Source organism: Ceratotherium simum, chromosome 8, assembly GCF_057802395.1.
Source record: "Ceratotherium simum simum isolate JZ-2026a chromosome 8, ASM5780239v1, whole genome shotgun sequence".
Classification (NCBI taxonomy): domain Eukaryota; kingdom Metazoa; phylum Chordata; class Mammalia; order Perissodactyla; family Rhinocerotidae; genus Ceratotherium; species Ceratotherium simum.
The window spans coordinates 66,131,240-66,152,571 of NC_141907.1; the positions used below are offsets into that span (position 1 = coordinate 66,131,240).

The 21,332-nt window shown below is 38.0% G+C and overlaps 1 protein-coding gene across 1 annotated transcript in view; it reads left to right on the forward strand.

Moving 5' to 3' along the window:
• BMP3 (bone morphogenetic protein 3) overlaps positions 1-19,817 on the forward strand; it is a 28,843-nt gene extending 9,026 nt beyond the window's left edge. The window contains exons 2-3 of the mRNA XM_004430879.3: positions 8,096-9,006; positions 15,454-19,817. Of these exons, the coding sequence (XP_004430936.1) occupies positions 8,096-9,006; positions 15,454-15,645 (1,103 nt within the window). The 3' untranslated portion in view covers positions 15,646-19,817. The remainder of the gene's footprint in view (positions 1-8,095; positions 9,007-15,453) is intronic.
• The last annotated feature ends 1,515 nt before the right edge of the window (positions 19,818-21,332 follow it).

A 21,332-nucleotide genomic window follows, 5' to 3' on the forward strand; every position in this document is an offset into this window, starting at 1 on the left:
CCACAGTCTTGATTGAGTCGTCTGCGGCCAGTGTTCAGCCAGTGACTACAGGTATATATGGCCCTGTGCTAGGCACCCCCGGCATTTCCAGCAGCTGTACTTCGTTTGGAGAAAGAAGTGGGGAGAAAAAAGTTGTTCTTAGTTACATATTTTCTGTATGACTAAAATGTTTTCCCTGCTTCCTGGGGATTTAACTAATCATCAAGATTTCATTTAGTCTATTTGTTTAAAAATCAGACTTTACATAGAAAGCTTTCCATTGTATGTTCTAATTCCCTTTGAAAACGTTCTGTGTGGGCCAGCACGAAGGTGAACTTCCACTTACCACTCCCTGGGTACCGCCTCAGCTGCTCCTGGAGAGGAGCTGAACTGTTGCAATAGTACGGCTGATCCTAAGTCGGAGTTTCCTCGCTGAGTCTTGATTTCATTTGGTGCAGGTGCTTTGTTTTCAGATGAAAACAGAAATAAATCTTCTGCATTTATTTAATAATCAAACTCCTAAAAAAATCCATATAGGTCATAAAAGACCTAGGTACCTGTCCAAAATCAATTGCTAACTGGCAGGCTAACTTCTATGGTCCTTTATATTTGCATTTCTACAATGAGTAGGTTGGATTAATCTGTTTTTCCGTAAAATAAGCATTTACTGAGCACTGCTTCAGAATTATGCCCTATGCTAGGGACTAAAGAGTCTGACATAATTACTACAGCGCCTTGTCTTTAAGGAGTTTATGGTTTTAGGAAGGAGCAACACTGTGATGAAAATGGTCACAGAGGCGGGGTCCAAGCCGAAGGACCAGCTTGTCATGATGAGCTTGCCTCAAGAGGTGGTGCTGCTGCCTTGAACACAAATCTGGATTATCAAGGAGAACAAGGGTGGAGGAAGGCACTCCAGGGAGAAGCTGCAGCAGGTGCAAAGTCCTGACAGGAGTGCAAAGGGGCGTAGGGCTTGTTCAGAAACTCACCTGGCTTCTAAACCCCTTTGCAATTCACAGATGTTATGACTCTGGAGCATTCAAAATAAGATTATACTGCCATTGGCAAATCCTAACTAGACTGCATTATTCTCAACAAGGAAAATCCAAGTTTGTGCTAGTGCCAGCAAACAGTAAGAAAACAGCACCACCTGTTGGCAGTTATATTTTGGCATCAAAAACATTTCCTTGGGAAAAGCTGGAAATAAAGCCTGTTGAAGTTCCTTGCAAGGGATCTGAGAGGTTGGATCTGAGAGGTTATCTAGTTCACCTTTCACACCCTCCCTACCATAAAGAGATCCTCCTGTAATAGTCTTGAATTATGACCGTCCATCTTCTGTTTGCCCAGGCCTACAAAGAGTCTCACAGTCAGGCTAGACACTTAGAAAGTCATTACTTATATTGGCCTGGATTCTGCCTCCATTCAACTATCACCTTTAGACCTCATTCTCATCTTTGACACTGGAAAGAAAACCTTGATCTCTCTGCAGCCCCTCAACTATTTGCAAACAATTCTCATGGCGTTGCTAAACCTTTTTTTTTCCCTTCCTCCAAGCCACGTATTCTCTATTTATTCAACTCAAACTTGTAAGAGAGAGTTTCCAGACCTTCAACTTCTTGGTTACTTTCCTGGTTGCTCCCTTTGGTATCAATAAACTAGTTAAAAGGAGAGCATTCAGAATTAAGCATGCAACTCTAGATACAGTTGGTTTGGTGTGGCATACGGTTATTGTTTCCTGGTACCTAAAGATGACAAACAGCCTAAAAATGCATGAGTATTGTTTGTAACCTGATAAAACCCACCATTGTTTTTTATATTATTATTATATCAGTTTGTTCTTATTAATCAGAAAGTAGCCCTCAGGTTTCTGATTCAATAATTCCAAATAGGTAAGTTTTGGAATATCTCAGAAGAATAGACAAAGTGAACACTAAGGCATTTTTTCATTCACTGCTATTTGAACATAGATATCTGTGTCCATAGATAAATCCGTGCTACTTGTGGGTGAGAAAGAGAAGCCTATTGCAAAACTCCTGTTCTTAAGTATGGAAAGATACTCATTTGAAACATTAAATTAATATAAAATCTAAAAAATAAAAAAGCATAAGAGTAATTGAATAGATACTATTATCACGTATTTCAGTTTGCAGGGAGGTATCTATCTCATTCTTATTTATTCCTCTAAACTCATCTGCTCAACTCCATGCAACTCTCTTATTACTGTTTTTGTCTGTTGTAAATACTAAGTATTTGCTGGGTTGTTTTGGGGACAAGAGCATTGACTTGCACAGAAATTAAATGCTTTAAGGTCAGAGAAGGCAAAAATAAAGTATAGGTTAGAGAAGGCAAGGAATGTTTTGTGGAATGGTGGAGACTTCTAGCTTATTGTTTAAAAAAGGGGGGCAGGAGGGAATCTAGAACAGGCAGAGATCATGTGTCTCCTAGCCTGGGCAGAAATGGCAAAGGCATCAAGTGTTAGATAATACAACACCTTCAGTTAGGAGCTCAATGTGAATTGGCCATTCGTTTTCTGAATCTAGGCAGCTTAGATGTCTGTAAGGACTTCAAATAACTAGGTTAATTTGGGATATTTTTATAAGTTTCTATTTAAAATATTGGAAATATTGCTTATGCAAAATCTTCCAGATATCCAGCATTGCATACTGCTAGAATGTTCTCCTTCCATCTCCTTGCCAACACTCCCTTTTCCCTTCATTCTTAGAAGTCCAGTTCAAAGTTTATCTGTTCCCTGTGTGTCCCTCTTCCCCTTACATGGACAGAGTTAATCGCTTCCTCTTCTGTGCTCCAAGATCATAGTTCACACCTTTGACAGCAAGTAGCATCATCATAGCCTAGTTACCTACATATGAATCTTTGCCTCCTGCCACAGTGTGGATAGCAGCAGCTATATGTGCAGCCCTATGACCCAGCCTAGGGTCCAGGACCTAGTAGATATTCAATTCATATTTGTTAAAGTAAAACAGTTGCTTTGCTTTGGTTCCTGTTTTTGTTGGTTGTAGTGGATGTATATGTGCTATACACAAATAACACAATTGAACCTATGTATATAATTGCTGTGCCATAAAGCACTGTTGCCAACTACCCATTTAACTCTGTTTTAGAGCAGTTTATTGGTCTTAGACTTTTGATTGCAGATTGAACCAATTAGCTACAGCTAGAGAGAAAATTAAAAAGTAATCACCAAAATTATCTTTATCTACTATGTCCTTGTTGAGGAAAGTATGTTGCATTCCAAGAAAGGAATCTTTTGCCCAATTTACTTCTTGGTTTGCATGTTCATGTTTAACAAAATCCTAATTCTTCACTGCATTTGGGAAAAAATCCCTTTTTTTCCTTTCCTTTCAGACTATATGACTACAAAACTGGTGGTTATTCTAAACCACCACTGTCTAATAAAAATTTAATTTGAGCCACAAATGTGACCCACATATGTAATTTTAAAATTTTAGTGGCCACATTTAAAAATATGAAAAGCAATAGGTGAAATTAATTTTAATAATGTATTATATTTAAAATGTTTTGCACCCAGTTCTGATGTGGGAGAGATGGGAAAGGGTTCCCCACGGCAACAGGCAATTCTGGGACACTAGGAATGTGTCCGAAAATTCAATTCAATTCTGACACTATCTACTTGGAGATAGAATCAGATTCCACAGGTGAAGTCCTCAGTCCCACAAGACTGCCCTCCACTTCAGACACAAATCACCAGCCCAGATTGTTTCCTGTGCTTCTGACCAATTAGCTACAGATTGGAGGTTCCTACAACCCCTTCCTTGGGTTCGTTTGATTGATTTGCTAGAGCAGCTCACAGAACTCAGGAAACCCATTTACCCACTAGATTACCAGTTTATTATAAAAGGATATAACTCAGAACAGCCAGATGGAAGAGATGCATAGGGCAAGGTATGGAGAAAGGGTGTAGAGCTTCCATGCTCCCTCCAGGTGCTCAACTCTCCCCAAATTTCTACGTGCTCACCAACCTGGAAGCTCTCCAAACCCCATTCTTTTGGGTTTTTATGGAGACTTCATTATATAGGCACGATTGATTAAATCATTGGCCATTGGTGATGGCTTCAACCTCCAGCCGTGCTGTCCTCCCAGGAAGTCAGGGGGTGGCTAATCATAGCGTTGCTTCCTCCCTGGCAACCAGCCCCCATCCTTACCTGACCTCTAAATGTTACCTCATTTACATAAGAAAAGACACCTTTATGGCTCTCATCACTTAGGAAATTCCAACGGTTTTAGTGGTTCTGTGCCAGAAACTGGATGAAGACCAAATATATATTTCTTATCATAAATCCTGATATCACAATGTTTAACCCAATATATCCAAATATTTTTGTTTCAACATAATCAATATAGAATATATCAATGTGATATTTTACATTCATTTTTATACTGAATCTTCGAAATCCAGTGTGTATTTTACACTTACAGCGCATCTCAATTCGAACTTAAATGGCTAATCACTATCATATTGGACAGTGCGGTTCTAGTTAGCTAATGTTCATTGAGTTTTTCTATATGCTTTACATGCATTCTTTCAATTAATTCTCACAACAACTCTGCAGTTAACACTAGTGGGCTTATTTTACAGATGAGCAAACTGAGATTTAAAGAGTTTAGGTTTATTTGCCTGAGGACAGCTATTGGGTGTGGTGGAGCCGGGACTAGACCATAGGGCTTTGACTTCAAAATAATGCCCTGAAGTAAAATGAAAGCCATCAGAAGAGGCAATATGGCAGATTCTGAGACATTTATGAGAAGATACAGAAGATCAGACACAGGGGTGGAGGCTGGTTAATAGCAGGTCACAAGGTACCTGGAAACACGTTTGAAAGCAGGAAACATTTTGAAGCAAAATGTGGGGGAAAGGAGCACGATTGATTTACCCGTTAAGACACTACTACCCATATCCCTCAGAGTTCATTTCTTCCCTGCAGGATGTTTGTTTGGCAACCATTCGATTGCCACATACTTGGAACAGAGTGACTTCTCTTCCTTCCATTTTAAACCTCCATCTGCTACACAAAGTTTGGGTAAAAGTATATGCTATGATGACTGGTATAAATTAAGGCTAAAGTTTCTTAACAACCCTGATGCCATGGTTTTGTTATAAGGTCTGTAAAATATTATCCTGGTGTCGTGGATTTTACAAATGTGCACAAATGGCAGTTCCCTCCTTTTCCTTCACACAGTGTTAAAAACAAGTAAAATATGTTTCCCATTGCACTTCCCTTGTGCTTGGGGACTCAATGAACTCATTTTAAGTTTCCACGTCTTTATAAAAATGTTTTGTTTTTACTGAAATATGTTTTTGATCAAGAACATAATTTCACAATTGCGTGTACGTTTCTGAAACAAATATGTATATGGAACAAGTGCATGGAGGAGGGCTCAGCTCTGGTGACTCGTCCCAGGACTGAGGATTCTCGAGCCTAACCTCAGCCTTACCACCAACTCGTTAGATGATCTCAAGAGAAGGAACAAACTTCTGCCCTAACTAGTCAATCTCCTGTTCTGTTACTCTCTCTCATTTCTGGATTTGAAGAATTGGAAATACAGATGACCAGTTTGAATAATTTCTTTGAGCTATATAGAAGAAATTCAACTCTTAAATTCATGGAATGTCATAAACTTCAGACAAGCTTCGCAACAGCATTAATTCCTTATGACACTTTTGAATGTGTGGCTCACTTTTTCAGATACGTTATCTGAATACTGAGATGTATAGTCTTGCTTACCCACCCACATCCTGGACCCTAAACTTTGTGAGGCAGGTAGAAAAAGATATAATTCCCTGGAATACAGTTAATACTAGCACTGACAACAATAATAAATTATATTTAAGAAACACTTATTGGACCCTTTATGAAGTGCTTTACACACATCTCATTTAATTCTGCTGACAGGAGAGGTAGGTATTATCTCCATTTTATGAATGAGAACACTAGCTTGTCCAAAGTGGCTGAGCCAGGACTTGAATCAGGGTGAGTCTAATTCCACCGCTGCTCGTAACCAGTAGGCTATACACTGCCTCAGATAAGAAGTTATTACAATACTGTGCCAAATGTAGAGGAATAGTTCTTGATAGTCTCATAATTTACAGCTAGAGCTCTCAGCTCTCACACCACTAAGTTTACTGTTGTGTTACAACTTTCACACGTTCACAGTGCTTCAGTAAAGGAAAGGGCAAATTAGTAAAAATCCTTGATCCTTGCTTTAATCTTTTTCCAGCTCTTAAAATTACTCCTCTTACCTTTTTTTGTTTAATTGAGGTGAAAATCACATAACATAAAAATAATCTTTGGGGCCGGCCTGGTGGCACAAGCGGTTAAGCGCGTGCACTCCGCTGCAGCGGCCTGGGGTTTGCCGATTCAGATCCTGGGCGTGCACCGACGCACGGCTTGTCAAGCCATGCTGTGGCGGCGTCCCATATAAAGTGGAGGAAGATGGGCCTGGATGTTAGCCCAGAGCGAGTCTTCCTCAGCAAAAAGAGGAGGATTGGCAGATGTTAGCTCAGGGCCGATCTTCCTCACAAAAATAAATAAATAAATAAATAAATAAATAAATAAAACTGTCGTTAAGTGAACAATCCAGTGGCATTTGGTACCTTCACAGTGTTGTGCAACCACCAAGTCTATCTAGTTCTGAAATATTTTCATCATTCCAAAGTAAAACCCCCTATCCGTTAAGCAGTTTTTCCCCATTCCTCCCTGCCTCCAGCCCCTGGCAAACACCAATCTGCATTCTGTCTCTATGAATTTACCTGTTTGGGATAATTCATATCAGTGGAATTGTACAATATGTGACCTTTTTTCTGGCTTATTTCATTTAGCATAATGTTTTCAAGGTTCATCCACGTTGTAGCATGTATCAGTCCTTCATTTCTATTTTATGGCTGAATAATATTCCATTGTATGGATATACCACAATTTGTTTATCCATTCATCCACTGATGAATATTTGAGCTGTTTCCACCTTTGGCTGTTATGAATAGTGCTATTATAAACACACATGTACATGTACTTGTTTGAGTACCTGTTTTCACTTCTTTTGGCTATACACCTAGGAGTATAATTGTGGGGTGACACCATATTTCAGTGTTTAATTTTTTTTTTGAAATACTTTATTTTATTATTTATTTATTTATTTATTTATTTATTTTTGTGAGGAAGATCAGCCCTGAGCTAACATCCATGCCAATCCTCCTCCTTTTGCTGAGGAAGACTGACCCTGAGCTAACATCAGTGCCAATCTTCCTCCACTTTATGTGCGATGCCGCCACAGCATGGCCTGACAAACAGTGTGTCGGTGCGCACCTGGGATCCAAACCTGGGCCGCCAGCAGCGGAGCACGCACACTTAACTGCTATGCCATGGGACCAGCCCCTTACCTTTTGAGGAACTGCCAAATTATTTTCCACAGCAACTGAATCATTTTACATTCCAACCAGCAATGTAAAAGAGTTCCAATTTCTCCACATCCTCACTAACACTTGTTATTTTGTTTTTTATTATTATAGCCAGCCTAGTGTGTGTCAAATGGTACCTCACTGAGGTTTTGATTTGCTTTTCTCTAATGACTAATGATGTTGAGCATCTTTTCAAGTGCTTATTGGCCTTTTGTATATCTTCCCTGGAGAGATGTTTATTCCATTGTTTTGCCCACTTTTTATTCATTTGTTTGTCTTTTTGTTGTTGAATTACAAGAGTTATTTATATATTCTGTAAACTAGATTTTATCAGATATATAATTTGAAAATATTTTCTCCATTCTGTAGGTTGAACAGACTTTCTTGATAATGTCTTTTGATGGACAAAAGTTTTTAATTTTGATGAAGTTCAGTTTATTTTACGAATATATTTTATCAATTTATCGAATTTTTCCTTTTGTTGCTCACACTTCAGGTGTTAGATCTAAGAATCCATTGCCAAATCTAAGACCATGAATATTTTACCCCTATGTTTTCTTCTAAGAATTTTATGGTTTTAGTTCTTATACTTAGGTCATTAATTTACTTTGAGTTGATTTTCATATATGGTGTGAGGTAGGGGTCCTATTTACTCCTGTTTACTCTCTTTTTTTTCCTTCCTAGGAATCCTTGAAAGCAAGGGACTGCATATTTTTAACCTGACTTCTCTAACCAAGTCTGAAAACATTTTATCTGCCACACTGTATTTCTATATTGGAGAGCTAATAAACATCAGCCTGAGTTGTCCAGTGTCCCGAGGATGCTCACATCATGCTCAGAGGAAACACATTCAGATTGATCTCTCTGCATGGATCCTCAAATCCAACAGAAACCAAAGTCAACTCCTGGGTCATCTTTCAGTGGATGTAGCCCAACCTCATCGAGACTTTGTGTCCTGGCTGTCTAAAGACATCACTCAACTCTTGAGGAAGGCAAAGGAAAATGAGGAGTTCCTCATAGGATTTAACATTACCTCCAAAGGACACCAGCTGCCAAAGAAGATGTTACCATTTCCTGAGCCTTATATCTTGGTGTATGCCAATGATGATGCGATTTCTGAACCAGAGAATGTGGTATCAAGCTTACAAGGACACCGGAATTTCCCCACTAGAGCTGTGCCCAAACTGGATAGCCACATCAGGGCTGCCCTTTCTATTGAACGGAGGAAGAAGCGCTCTACTGGAGTCCTGCTGCCTCTGCAGAACAATGAGCTTCCTGGGGCAGAATATCAGTATAAGGAGGATGGGGTGTGGGAAGAGAGAAAGCCTTACAAGACCCTTCAGACTCAGCCGCCTGAGAAGAGTAAGAACAAAAAGAAACAGAGAAAGGGACCTCACCAGAAGAGCCAGACACTCCAGTTTGATGAACAGACCCTGAAGAAGGCAAGAAGAAAGCAATGGATTGAACCTCGGAATTGTGCCAGGCGATACCTTAAAGTGGACTTTGCGGATATTGGCTGGAGTGAATGGATTATCTCCCCTAAGTCCTTTGATGCCTATTATTGCTCTGGAGCATGCCAGTTCCCCATGCCAAAGGTAGCCATTGTTCTTTGTCCTGTACTTCCTATTTCCATAGAGTAGAAAGGCACACTGACTAAGTTGAGTATGTGTTTTCATTCACAAAATCCGTCTGGACCCTTATTTATTGCATGCTAAAGTGTAATAGGTAATATGGTTATGCTTGGTTTTTCTTTAATGGTTGTTAGAGTACTATGAAGTCAGTATTGGTATGAAGAAGGATATGAGAAAAAATGTAGGTGTAAAATATGTTTTTTGCATTGCTTCCAAACATGGTGCATATTCAGCTGCATAGTCTGTTCAGCTATGTGTGAATCTATACCTGTCCACAATAAGCAAACCCCAATTGGTAGAAGGCTGATTTTGGAGTGGATATTCAGGAAATGAGTGGATGTCATGGGAGCAAAGAGAAGGACTAATCGGATTGATGCCCTGATACAGAACATTTTTTGATAAATAGTCCCCTGTGAGATGAATTGTCACCACAGGGGTCAGGACTGGGGTTGGGCCAGGTAAACTCGCCTCATGAAATCCATCAGATACTTATTTCATTTGCTTCCCTGATAAGCATCAAAAAGGAAGGCAAAATAGGATACAATGACTCTGTAATCTTCTTCCAAGACTCATTTCACCCAGTCAGAGCTTGCCTGTGTCTCTTCCAAAATCTTTAGGGACTGTACTTTATCATATCAGTACTCAGTATCCTGACAAATATATTCTCAGAAGGCTCCCCAACCCCACCTCTATCTTGCTCAGCAAGTCCAAGTGACTATTCTCTGTAAATTTAGAGTTAGTAGAATATGGTGGTGCCCGCTGCCTTCAGTTAAGCTTATTGCTGCACTTCCTTTCTTAGCTTATAACAGTTTGAATCTCTGTTATACAACAAAAAGTAGCTCTAGGAATAGAATTCAGAGGAAGAATAGAGCTGGGTTTTTTGGGATTTTTTTGGATTTTGGGGGTGGGGTTGCAAAACTTGAAGTGAATCAACTTTTGCTGTTGTATAATAATGGAGGAAAAAATCCTTTGCCTCAAAGAATGACCAGCTTCTGCTCATAGATCTTTAATGTAGCATGTTCATGTTCCAGTCATCAGATCATTGAGATGCTAAATGTAACACACGCATAAAGCAAAGGTCCGACTGAACAAGGCCAGGTCAGCCTCAGGGCCAGGAACTTGACTGGAACCCCATTTTCTTGTTAGAATGTTTCAGAAGGACAAGCTTTCTACATTTTCCAAGACCTTGTCTTTCCCAAGGATTTTTTCAGCTTCCATGTTTTGTAAACCCAAACACAAAAATGGGATTATATACATTTATAATGATATACACAGCCTTGTCTTGTCTAAATATTCATAAAGGACATTTCACTGATCAAATGGAACTTGTTAAAACTGAGATAGCATTTAAAAACACACCACAAAGATGCCAAGTATAACAGGCAGTGATGACTCTTTATTTTACAGTGTGGCTTGCTTTGTGGCATTGTGAGGCAAAAATGGATTCAAAATCTGTCTCTAAACCCAGGATGACTGATTTTAAGTGGATCTCTGAGTCTTCCCAATGATCTCTCTCCCTCTTGTAAACTGTAATTTCTACTGAGCAGCCTGGGGAAGGAGTTTTTCTCTTCCCTCCTGACTCCAGATGTCAAGACCCAGGGAGCCATGATAATGGGGAGATATCAGTCAAGCAGCTTTTCAACCCCTCACTCTGGAGCCCTGGCCCAGTCTCCACCCTCCACAGTTACCGCAACAGGCGCCTCTCATCTCCTGTTGGCTCTGCTCGCTTTTACTGTTCAAAAACCTTGCTGTTGCTTCATCATGGTTCTCAGTGATCTAAAGAATAACAATTGTAAAATGTATGAGGGATAAGTTAAGAATAGCAGAAATAAATTTAAGGAGAGAAGTGTGTTAGTGCAAAAGCATGATGAAATGTACATGCTTGGTCATAGCTGGGCTTCTTAACGTTAATGTGCCTGCAAATCGCCTGTGGAGCTTGTTAATGTATAGGCTCTGCTCCAGTGGTTCTGGGGATAGAGCCCAAGAATTTGCGTATCTAACAGGCTCCTAGGTGTTGCTGATGCTCTGGCCCACACATCACACTCTGAGTAGCAAAATCGAGAGTCAGATCCTTTTGGCTTGAAACTTGGTCCCACCTCTCACCAGCTATAGTTTTTTGGGGAAGTTACTCAAAACTCTCTATATGTTGTTAGTTTTCTCATCTTTGAAATGGCTACAATGGTAAATAAAACAGTAATAGTATCTACATAATAAAAACAGTGGACAAATGAGATAGTAGAGCATCTTGCACATAGTAGGCACTCAGTAAATATTTGCTATTGACGTTACTATTAATGGCCATTGTTGAGATGAGGAGAACAGAAAATTAAATGGAGGGGGCTGAAGAACGACCACAAAGGGAAGGGGATCAAGAGAATAAAAGATGTAAGACAAGAAAAAGTTTTGTAAATGTTTCTTGTCCCTTTTTAAACATCACAAAGCCTAAAATAGGATTCTCCCTGTGGGTTCAGCAGCCCGTAAGCTCTTCCAGTAACATTTCTTTGGAGAGTAATAGAATCAGGAGAGCATCAGTTGCTGCAACTGAACTCATCATAGTATTTGTCAAAACTTGGAATGGCATCAGAGCACCAGGGAGACATAACAGGGATAAATGTGGAGTTTTCTCTCTGAGCTTGAGATTTTCTTTTGCCAAGTTGAGTGGAAGTTGGCTGTTACATGGAGTTCTCATCTCTCATCACCTCGTGTGGATCTGTTTAACTTTGAAAGCTTTCTAGTGCTTCCCTTTAAGTCTTCCAGGCTTTACGTCTTTCAAGTGGTACAGTAACGAAAAGGATGGGAAACAAAGCAATGTGAAGCTGCTTCATTAGGGGTAATTAATAAGCATCACCATTATCTGCAGTGTCCAATATCGTAACCAGAGTGAACTATTTAAATAAAAATATAGCCTGAGCAACAAAGGAAAATAAGGTCTCTGACCAGATCCATACAAACACATGTGGAATAACTGAGGCGCCAAAGAACTTTCAGACTTTAGATATACATTTTGCCCCAGAGGAAAGTTCTCCCAGGCCAGACTCCTCTGCTGGCCCTCCTTCCTTTTGGCCTCCTGAGAGAAGCCTGCTCTATATGGCGGGCCTAGTGTCTGCAAAAATCGACAACCTGTTCTGTAATTCAGAACAGCTGTGTTCTGCCTTTCCCAAATTCCAGGCTTTGCCCTTTCACTGATTCCAATTAGATAGTTTCTGGGCTATCACACCCATGTGGGCTGGACTGGAAGAGTGTGGAACAAAACTCCATGGCCCGATTCAGGAATGAAGGCTCTTAGCTGATGACATACTCTCCCCTGCTAATGCATTTGTAATCAAATTCAACTCGAGGCGATCGTACGCAGCTTGGCAGGTGCGGGCCTGACCACTGCAGATTTCATTCACAGACACGGCAGCTTGGATTTTTCTGATTCCTAGTTTCTACAGCCAATCTGCTCTCCCAAGGAGAGACCCCTGGAATTCTGCCACGAGGTGAAAAATACCCAGAGAGCCAAAGCCAAGTCGTATACCTTTGCCTCCCCTCACCACCTCAGCAGAGATGGAAACCAGAGATTTCAAATGAAAATGATGGAGCCATTGTTGCTGACAGAGATCCCAGAGAACCAACAAGGATTAAAGGAACGAAGTTATTTTTGCATGGAATGGTGCAAAAGCTAGGAATAGCAAAGACACAGAAGTAGGCAGCAAAGAATCTAAACACTTTGAACCAAGCATCCTGTATAAAGAAGAAATTCACTTTTAATGAGTTCGAAACGATACACCCTCAATTAATTTCCTGCATTTTCCAACTCTAATCTCTGGTCATGAAGATGAACTCCAAAAACCCTAAATCTTGATGTACTGAGTTACCTAAGCAAAAAATTACCTAAACTGATGTTGAAATCATGTATTATCTTCATTGAAAGGAGAGACTGGGGAGGGAAATAACACAGGTTTGCTTTGGCGATTCATAGATTTCTTAAGCTACATAAAGAGTCATGAGAAATATGATCTGAACTCAGAAACAAACAAAAAAAATTATAGACTGGCACTATGCTTCAAACAAGCAAATTACTTCATGGATCTTTTGTGTATGACATAATTATTCCCGGTACTGGTTGCTCGATCAGAGGATTCCATAGTTAGAAAAAAAGAGGGAAACTCCCTAGAAAAGTGAAAGGTTCCTGATAAGACACACCAACCCGGAATCAAGGGCTTATGCCTGAATTCCAGTGAGCCCACCAGAGACTGCTCATAGTTTCTGAATTTATCGTTTGTGAGTTAGAGCCTAAAAAAAAGAACAAGAATTTTCCTAGGAAACACCCATGAATATTTTCCATATCTACACCGGCTCATTTGCACAGAACTTTTTCTTTTTGTTGTTGGGAATTGTTTCCACAGAAATAGGTAAAATGGAGGGTATGCTATTTCTTATAAATATTTCAGCCATTTAGCAAGTATTTACTCAGAGCCTAGAGCATGCACTCTTCTAGGCACGAAGGAATAGCAATGCACAAGCAGTATTTATCGATTGAGGCCTCATCTACTTAAATAGATCTACTTCACATGAAACTTTATTATAGGAGTTATTAAAACATTAACAATAACAGAATAATGTCAAAAAATCTATGATAAAAAAATCCTTTGGGGCATCATCATAATCTGTTTGGATGATTGAATCTTAAGAATAACTTTAAATCAATAGGGAAAAGTGGATGGCTGCAAAAGTTTTCTTTAGAAATTTCCCATACTGATGAAATATCAATATTGACCTCAGTTGTACAATACTGATTGCAGTTTAGGTCAGTTACACAGATTTTATTAATGCTGCAGGGCACATGATATGCAAAATAGAACAACATAGACTTCCTTCCTTTAAGGGGAGAATATCTTGCTTTGCAAACCTAATTAATGGGAAGTTAACTATTCTTTTTAACATATACTTAAAGTTTCTAGGAAGAAAGAGTAAAAACAGTTGCCCTTCATTAAGACTACCTTTTTAATAATTTATGCCTATTCACAGTAAAGTTGAAGTCTAATGTATGGATCATTTTTTTCATTAAAATTGAAAGATGGCATGAGATAAATCAGATTTGCCCTTTCTCTGCCAAAAAGAATCCTATTTTTTTACAGTATGCGAGCTTTCTGTATTATTTGCTTCTCCCTTGACTTGTGTGTACCCTTAACCTTTTGACTTGTTCCAGTTTCCCGTATTGGGAGTTTTAGGAGTATGAAATTAACTGGTGCAGAAATGCCTCTGAAACATGGCTCAAAATCCTGAAATTAAAAAGCCAGAGTTTTGGCCTAAATCTTACTCCTGAATTGACGTGCAATCTCTGGCGACTTACCAAATTTCTGTCTCTAAATGTGTTTAAAACAAAACTGGTTTCACCTGCCTAAAAGAGACACTGGAGCGAACTAATGTTGAAAAGTGTGGCTTCTCTCATGAAGAAACTCTTACCACTCTGGCAATACTTACATTCTGGGCTTGGAAAAGTGGGTGTTGCTCAATGCTGAGCAGAGCTGTGTGGGGCTTTCTAAATAAAACCACCTGCCTCACATGGATGTTAATGGTCTCATTTGGCAATTTCTTAGGAACAGAGTTTACGCGGGCTTCTTTGGTCAACCTTCTGACATCCATGGGATAACCTTAGGCCCCCCAGATTATTCCCAGAAGATATGGCCCACTCTTGGAACAGTTTTAACTCTACTGCATTGAAGTCTGAACCCATGGAGCAACAGTGACCCCCAGTGGCCAGTGGTGTGGCCTTCTTAACCCCAGTTTGTACTCCTGAGAGTTGAATAATTACATATTAATTACCATCAGTTCATCTTGGTGGCAACTATTAAATAAGTCAATGCTCCTTGACATGCTTGGTTTTACTTTAAAAATAAAGTATAAATATCACTATAGCAGTGACAATGACATATCTATGTTAAATAGGGTGCTTGTTAGGGTTCTTCATGATTAGCATAGGATCAAGAACAAATCATTTTTGTTGCAATCCTGTTATTGGAAACATTCTAGGATGTATTCATCTCCTGTTTGGTGACTAAAGCTCTTTTTAATTAAATGATTCTTGCTTAGATAACTAGGTTCAAACCCTCACTCTATATACCTACATGCCTTTAGACATGTTATTTAAGCTTTTTGAGTCTATTTCTTTCCCTGTAAAATGTAAGAAACCATGGTTTTGTTGTAAGGATTAGAGATATTACCTATAACATGCCTGGCACAGAGCGGGCACTTAATAAATGATAACCATTTTGGTGATGGTGGTATAGGAGGTTGGGCTGAATGTGTAACGATGCCCAGGGTTTAAGTTGTTGACATGAATTCATTGTGTATGCATTTTAATGATGAGGAATGAAGAGTGGAAAAGTAGTTCCACCTGACTTATGTGTTCTCCCATTTCTTTTCTAGTCTTTGAAGCCATCAAATCATGCTACCATCCAGAGTATAGTGAGAGCTGTGGGGGTCGTTCCTGGAATTCCTGAGCCTTGCTGTGTGCCAGAAAAGATGTCCTCACTCAGTATCTTATTCTTTGATGAAAATAAGAATGTGGTACTTAAAGTATATCCTAACATGACAGTAGAGTCTTGTGCTTGCAGATAACCTGGCAAAGAACTCATTTAAAGGCTTAATTCAATCATTCCTTTATTTTTATGGACTCTTTTTATTTTGCACTGCCAATGCATTTCATTCCAAAAGATTTTTTTATAGTCAAAAGAGAATGAGCAAATAGACTGATGATTTCCACCAAGGAGACCTGAACTGTATTTGTTTCTGAATGTAAGAAAAAGCAAGATTTTAGGAAATACAGACATCTATTTCTTTTTTTTAATCACACAAGAAAAATGATCACTCAAACTGTTTTTAGAACTGTTAGAGAACACATTGACTTATTTTTGTAATGGGCTTTGAAAATAGATTGGAATAACATCAATAGCTTATCATTTATCTCTACTCATAGATAATATAATAATAATAATTTCGTATTTTAAAGTAGGCTTATTGCCTTAGATTCCTGAGCAACTCAGCAAGTGCTAAATAACCCAGTCAACTTTGATGTTTATCTTAAACATTTTTGAGACTCTTGTTTACCTGTGTTTTTCTCCACAAGTCATTGTGTGAACGGTTGAGTGGAGAGTGCATGTTGAGTGTTAGTGTGTATGTATGTGAGTACATTGCCAGGTGCCTGTGCCCTCTGTAGGAAGGTTTGCTTAACATGGTTTTATAATTCAGTCTACACAGGATTCTTTGTTCTTTTCATTTCATGTTCTGGCAAGCGCCATTCAATTATGAGAACTTTACCAAAAAGAATGGAGTGATCCAAGAGCATATGTGGAGAGTTACCACTTGGCCCAGACATTTAATTGGAAATACAGTTGTTTTCATTTCATTGCCTCCTAGAAAAGGGAACTAGCAACCCAATTTTTGAAAACCCAGATGTAATTCCTCTTCTGTACTTCTTTTTCACAAGTGCTTTTATTTGTTCTTTTATATTGAATTCAAAAATTCAATTAATTTTTAAAATTAAATTCTTAGTTCTCTTCATATGCCTTTACTTCCTGTGAAGTAATCAATAGATACTAAGGCTCAAAAAAGGATGGAATATTGCAGTTTCTTTAAATGAGCAAATTAGTCACAATCACATGCTGAATAGTATTCTTCAGCCACATCCACATCCAGGCACTGTTTCACATGGATTAAGGCTTTTGGTTCAGCCATGAAATCTATAGTTTAGCAAAGCTCACTAAAAATTATCCACCAAGAAAGGAAGTCAAATATAGACACTTTGTTTTTTCCCATTTTCCATTTGTCATAAGTATCTCCTCTTATACTTTTGCCCTTGAAAAATTGTTTCAAAAATCTTTCACTCAGTATATTTACATACATGACGGAAATGTTTTCAGACCATGGAATGTGGTCAATGTTATGTCTGTGCCTCATCTTAGTTCCATCTGGCCTGATTAGAAACAACTAAGTCCTTTCAGAGGCTGTGAACTACCAGAAGACATGGGATTTTGTTCTGTCTCTGCTATAGCTATCTATGGTGCGTCATCATTTTTTTTTTTTTGTGACGAATATCGGCCCTGAGATAACATCTGCCAATCCTCCTGTTTTTTTTGCTAAGGAAGACTGGCCCTGGGCTAACATCCGTGCCCATCTTCCTCTACTTTATATGGGATGCCACCACAGCATGGCTTGCCAAGCAGTGTGTCAGTGCGTGCCCGGGATCCGAACCCACGAACCCTGGGCCACTGCAGTGGAGCACGCGCACTTAACTGCTTGTGTTACCGGGCCGGCGCCGGTGCTTCATCATTTTATAAATAGTTATTGAGCATCTATTTTGTAAAAGGCACTGTGTTAACTGTGTCTTTAGTGTCCTCACTGGTAAAATGAAGAGGCTGACTAGTTGAGCTGAAGGACCTTCTGGCACTGAAAGTTTGGGTTTATAGTTCTAGCTGTTTCATATACGTCTTCCTTGAATGGATGATAGTGATAGATCTAAAAATACTACAAGAATTTCTGTTCATAAACCAAAGACAAGAACATTCTACTCTTCAGTGTTTGTGAGTGAGCATAGCATTCTCTGTGGTTTAAGCAGTATTTCTATCTTATTGCAAACCTATGAAAAGAAGACTACCATGAAAAGAAGCTCTTTGACATGTTTGGAGTACATTAAATTTGGCGTGCATGTGTGTTAACTCTGTGAATGAGACATAGGAGTTCTAAATAATGAAATAATTGCCTGCATTACTATGATTTCTTATAGTTAATTTTTTGTTCTGGTAGCATAAAGATTTAAAATTAGATAGGTGATGAATTACTTTTTAATAAATATTATCAAAAATTTGAAAGCAAAATTATATAACAGAGGTGAGCCAGAGTGTGGAGACCATATCCTGGTCATACTGTCTTTCAATAAGGGAAACTTCTTTTTCCTTGGTAGATCTGATGAAATTCTTAATGGAGCTTTCCTAAAGATATCGCCACCAAAACTTCTAGCAATTCCCAGTATTACTTCTCAGCCTTCTTCCATGCAGATGTCTGTTTGTTACCTTTCTTAATCTGAACTGATGTCCACTTATTACAGATTAAATCCTACAATGGCCAAAAAATCCTCTAAATAACAAAAATTTCCAAGTACAAACTAAGACTTTATTTTAAGTAGCAATTGATATGACAAAACTACAACACAATGAAAGAGCTTAGATAGTCCTTTAACAATCAAAATAGTTTTTGACCCGGAGTTATTTCTGAGTGACCTTATAACCATCATTTTGCTACTGCATTGAGGACGTATTATGGTATAAATTGGAAAAATTTTATTCCCAAGTAATAAAAGAAGATTACTTTTCAGTAGTAGGGGTTAAAGTAAATGAATTAATATTTTAATTAATAAAAATTTACTTGAAATAGTTAGAAAATTGAGTGACTGTTTCACAATTTGTTAGGTACTAGTGTCTGTATAATTACTACACAGACTTTTTACAAATCTCCTGATGTTAAAGTGGCATTGATGAGAAGAGAAATTACATTATAATGCCATTTCCTAAGTCATGTCTCTTTCTCTCTCTGTCTCTCCCTCCCTCTCTCTCTCTTTCTCTCTCCCAACCCCACCCCCCAGCCCCATTCCTACATATGAAACACACGAACACACATGGTCACTTAAAAGAATTTTTTTTTCAGTAACTGTTCTCTTGAATTCAAAGTCAGGGGCTGCTGATGTCACTATAGTATTTTCAAAGTATTTTTTTGTAACCTGTGTAAATAATTTTCAGGATTTGGGGTTGTAGAATTTAAACTGGAAGATAGGATTCCCCAGATCTCAGAACTATGATATTCCAGATCAATTTTTACATTCACCTTGCTCTATATTAACTGATGATCATTTATTCAAGATTTTTTTTACCTTAATATTTCTGAAAAAACTTTTTGCTCATTTAATATTTTCATAGACAATCATATGTGTATAATACTATTATCAGTCTGACTTATAAAAATTTTTTTATATAGTTACATTATTCAGTTTAGTCTTTCACTTTTCTCTGTGCTAACGAGTAACTAATGTCTGGATATTGACTTCTTGTTGAAACAAGATTGGGTTAGTGAATAGCTATGCATACCTGATGTGTAAGATTAAATATGAGATTAAATAAGAAATCTTGGGTAAGTCTGACTTCTCTGTATAGCTTTTTTCCCTTGAGAATTGTATTTCACTGTAGTTTATAGGTGGTTAAATGATCTTCTTTTTCTAAAAACCAAGCCTTCCCTTCAGCTTTCCACATTAGTTTCTGTAAATGTTCTAGTTGAGAATTTAATGCTTGTACAGTCAATGGCAATTTAAAATATATATATTATATATGTATATGGAAAAACTTTAAAGATGCTTTTAATTTATTTAATGACTGTTGCCTATCTATAATGGTAATAATTTTCATCCTTAGATGGTGAGAAAAAATTCTTTTTACTGTAGTTATTACATGCAAAATGGAATTTGGTTCTTCAGTCAAATCCACTAAAGGTGCATATGGCAGTGAAACTGTGAAGGACACTTCACTACTGATGTATAAGCTTTGCTGAATTTGTATCATTTTCCTCCAGTAATGGAGAGCTTTTCATTATACAGTATGAAAATAAAAATTGCTTAATTGAATACCTCCTCATTCTTTTCTACTTACCATCAGGAAAGTCTGTATTTTCAAAACTTTTTCTACTGTGCTGCATTTGAAGAAAGGTAATAAAGTTTGGGCACAGAGTTGGACATTTTCAAATGTTGTCATGAATGGAGCATCATAACCTACTATCAACATAACATGATTAATACCATGGAACAAGATTGAAATATACCCATAAAAGGAAAATTCTTATGTCTTCCAAACTTGAGAAACTCAAAACATGAATCATTTCATAGTTTCTTTTTTTTTTTTTTTTTTTTTTGTTATTTCTTGTTTAACCACTAACTCCATAGTTCCTATTTGGAGATTTTTTTTTTTTTCTGGATGCCTGACTTACTATTTTGATAATAACTTTATTTTATCAGTCATTATGACCATGTCCTGTTCATTTTAGGATGATAAGCATCCAAATTTAATTAATCTGATCATTGAGATGTATTTCACCATTTTTGTTTAGGCTCTAGCTTTCTCTTTAAGAAAAAAAAAAAGGTCTGAGGTTAAGAAATAAAATATACTTTCATATTATTTTCACTCATTTAATCTATCTCTGTTAGATTTATTCAGATTGTGATGTTTAATTAAAATCATAGCCTTTTGGAACTACAAGTCACTTCAGAGATCATCTTGAGCAAGTTCCATAACTTCTCTGTGCCTCACCTTAATATCTTAAGCACACCTTAAATGTGTGCTTGATGCTATAGAGCATCAATATCTAAATTATACACAGTCTCAGAACTGGAGATTAGGTATATGTAACTACTATCAAGTGAATATCAACCAGTAAAACTAAAACATAATCACAATAGGAAAAAGCACAATGCCACAGGGTTATATATTAAATACACAAAATTTAAGAATCCATGAGTCTTTTCTTCACCCTCTTATGTTCACACACACACACACAAAAGGATGTTCTCATGGCATGAGTTTTTAAATTCAATTTGGGTTATAATATTTGTTTTTTCAGTTGCACTTGATGTAACACTGGATTCTAGCCCTGGCATTGCTAAGCTCTGGGCTTGTGAGCTTTGCTAAGTCCCTTCACCTCCTAGTGGTCTTAATTTTCTCTTAGGTGGTCTTTAAAACCCCTTCTTGCTCTAGTATACCAGATTCTATGATCCAAACATCCTTACTAAGTCACAACTCATAAGCGTTTTCATCCTGATCATGTCTTAGGAAAAAACAACAAAAGTGATGCTGAAAGGGAACGTGAGAAAAACTTAAGGACTAGGGAAATGGACCGTCTATCAGCTGAGAAGGAGATCCTACGTTCTGTCTCACTCCTGTCATATGACAGTGTCTGTGAGACCCCTCTACATTTCATACCTGTATTTAACTTAAAGCATTTGTCCTCTCATTTTATTAGTAAAAATAATTTAAAAAAACTAGATGCATCCATCATTAATTAGATAGTATTACATGAGTGTTAGGTGCTCAGGCTTGGAGCCAGACTATGTGCATTAGAATTCCAACTCTGTCCCTTACCAGCTGTGCGACCTTGGGCAGGTTATTAAACCTCTCTGTTTCCATCTTCTCATGTATAAAATGAGAACAAAACACAGAACCTACCTTACAACATTGTGAGGATTACTTGAGTTATTACACATGAAACATTTA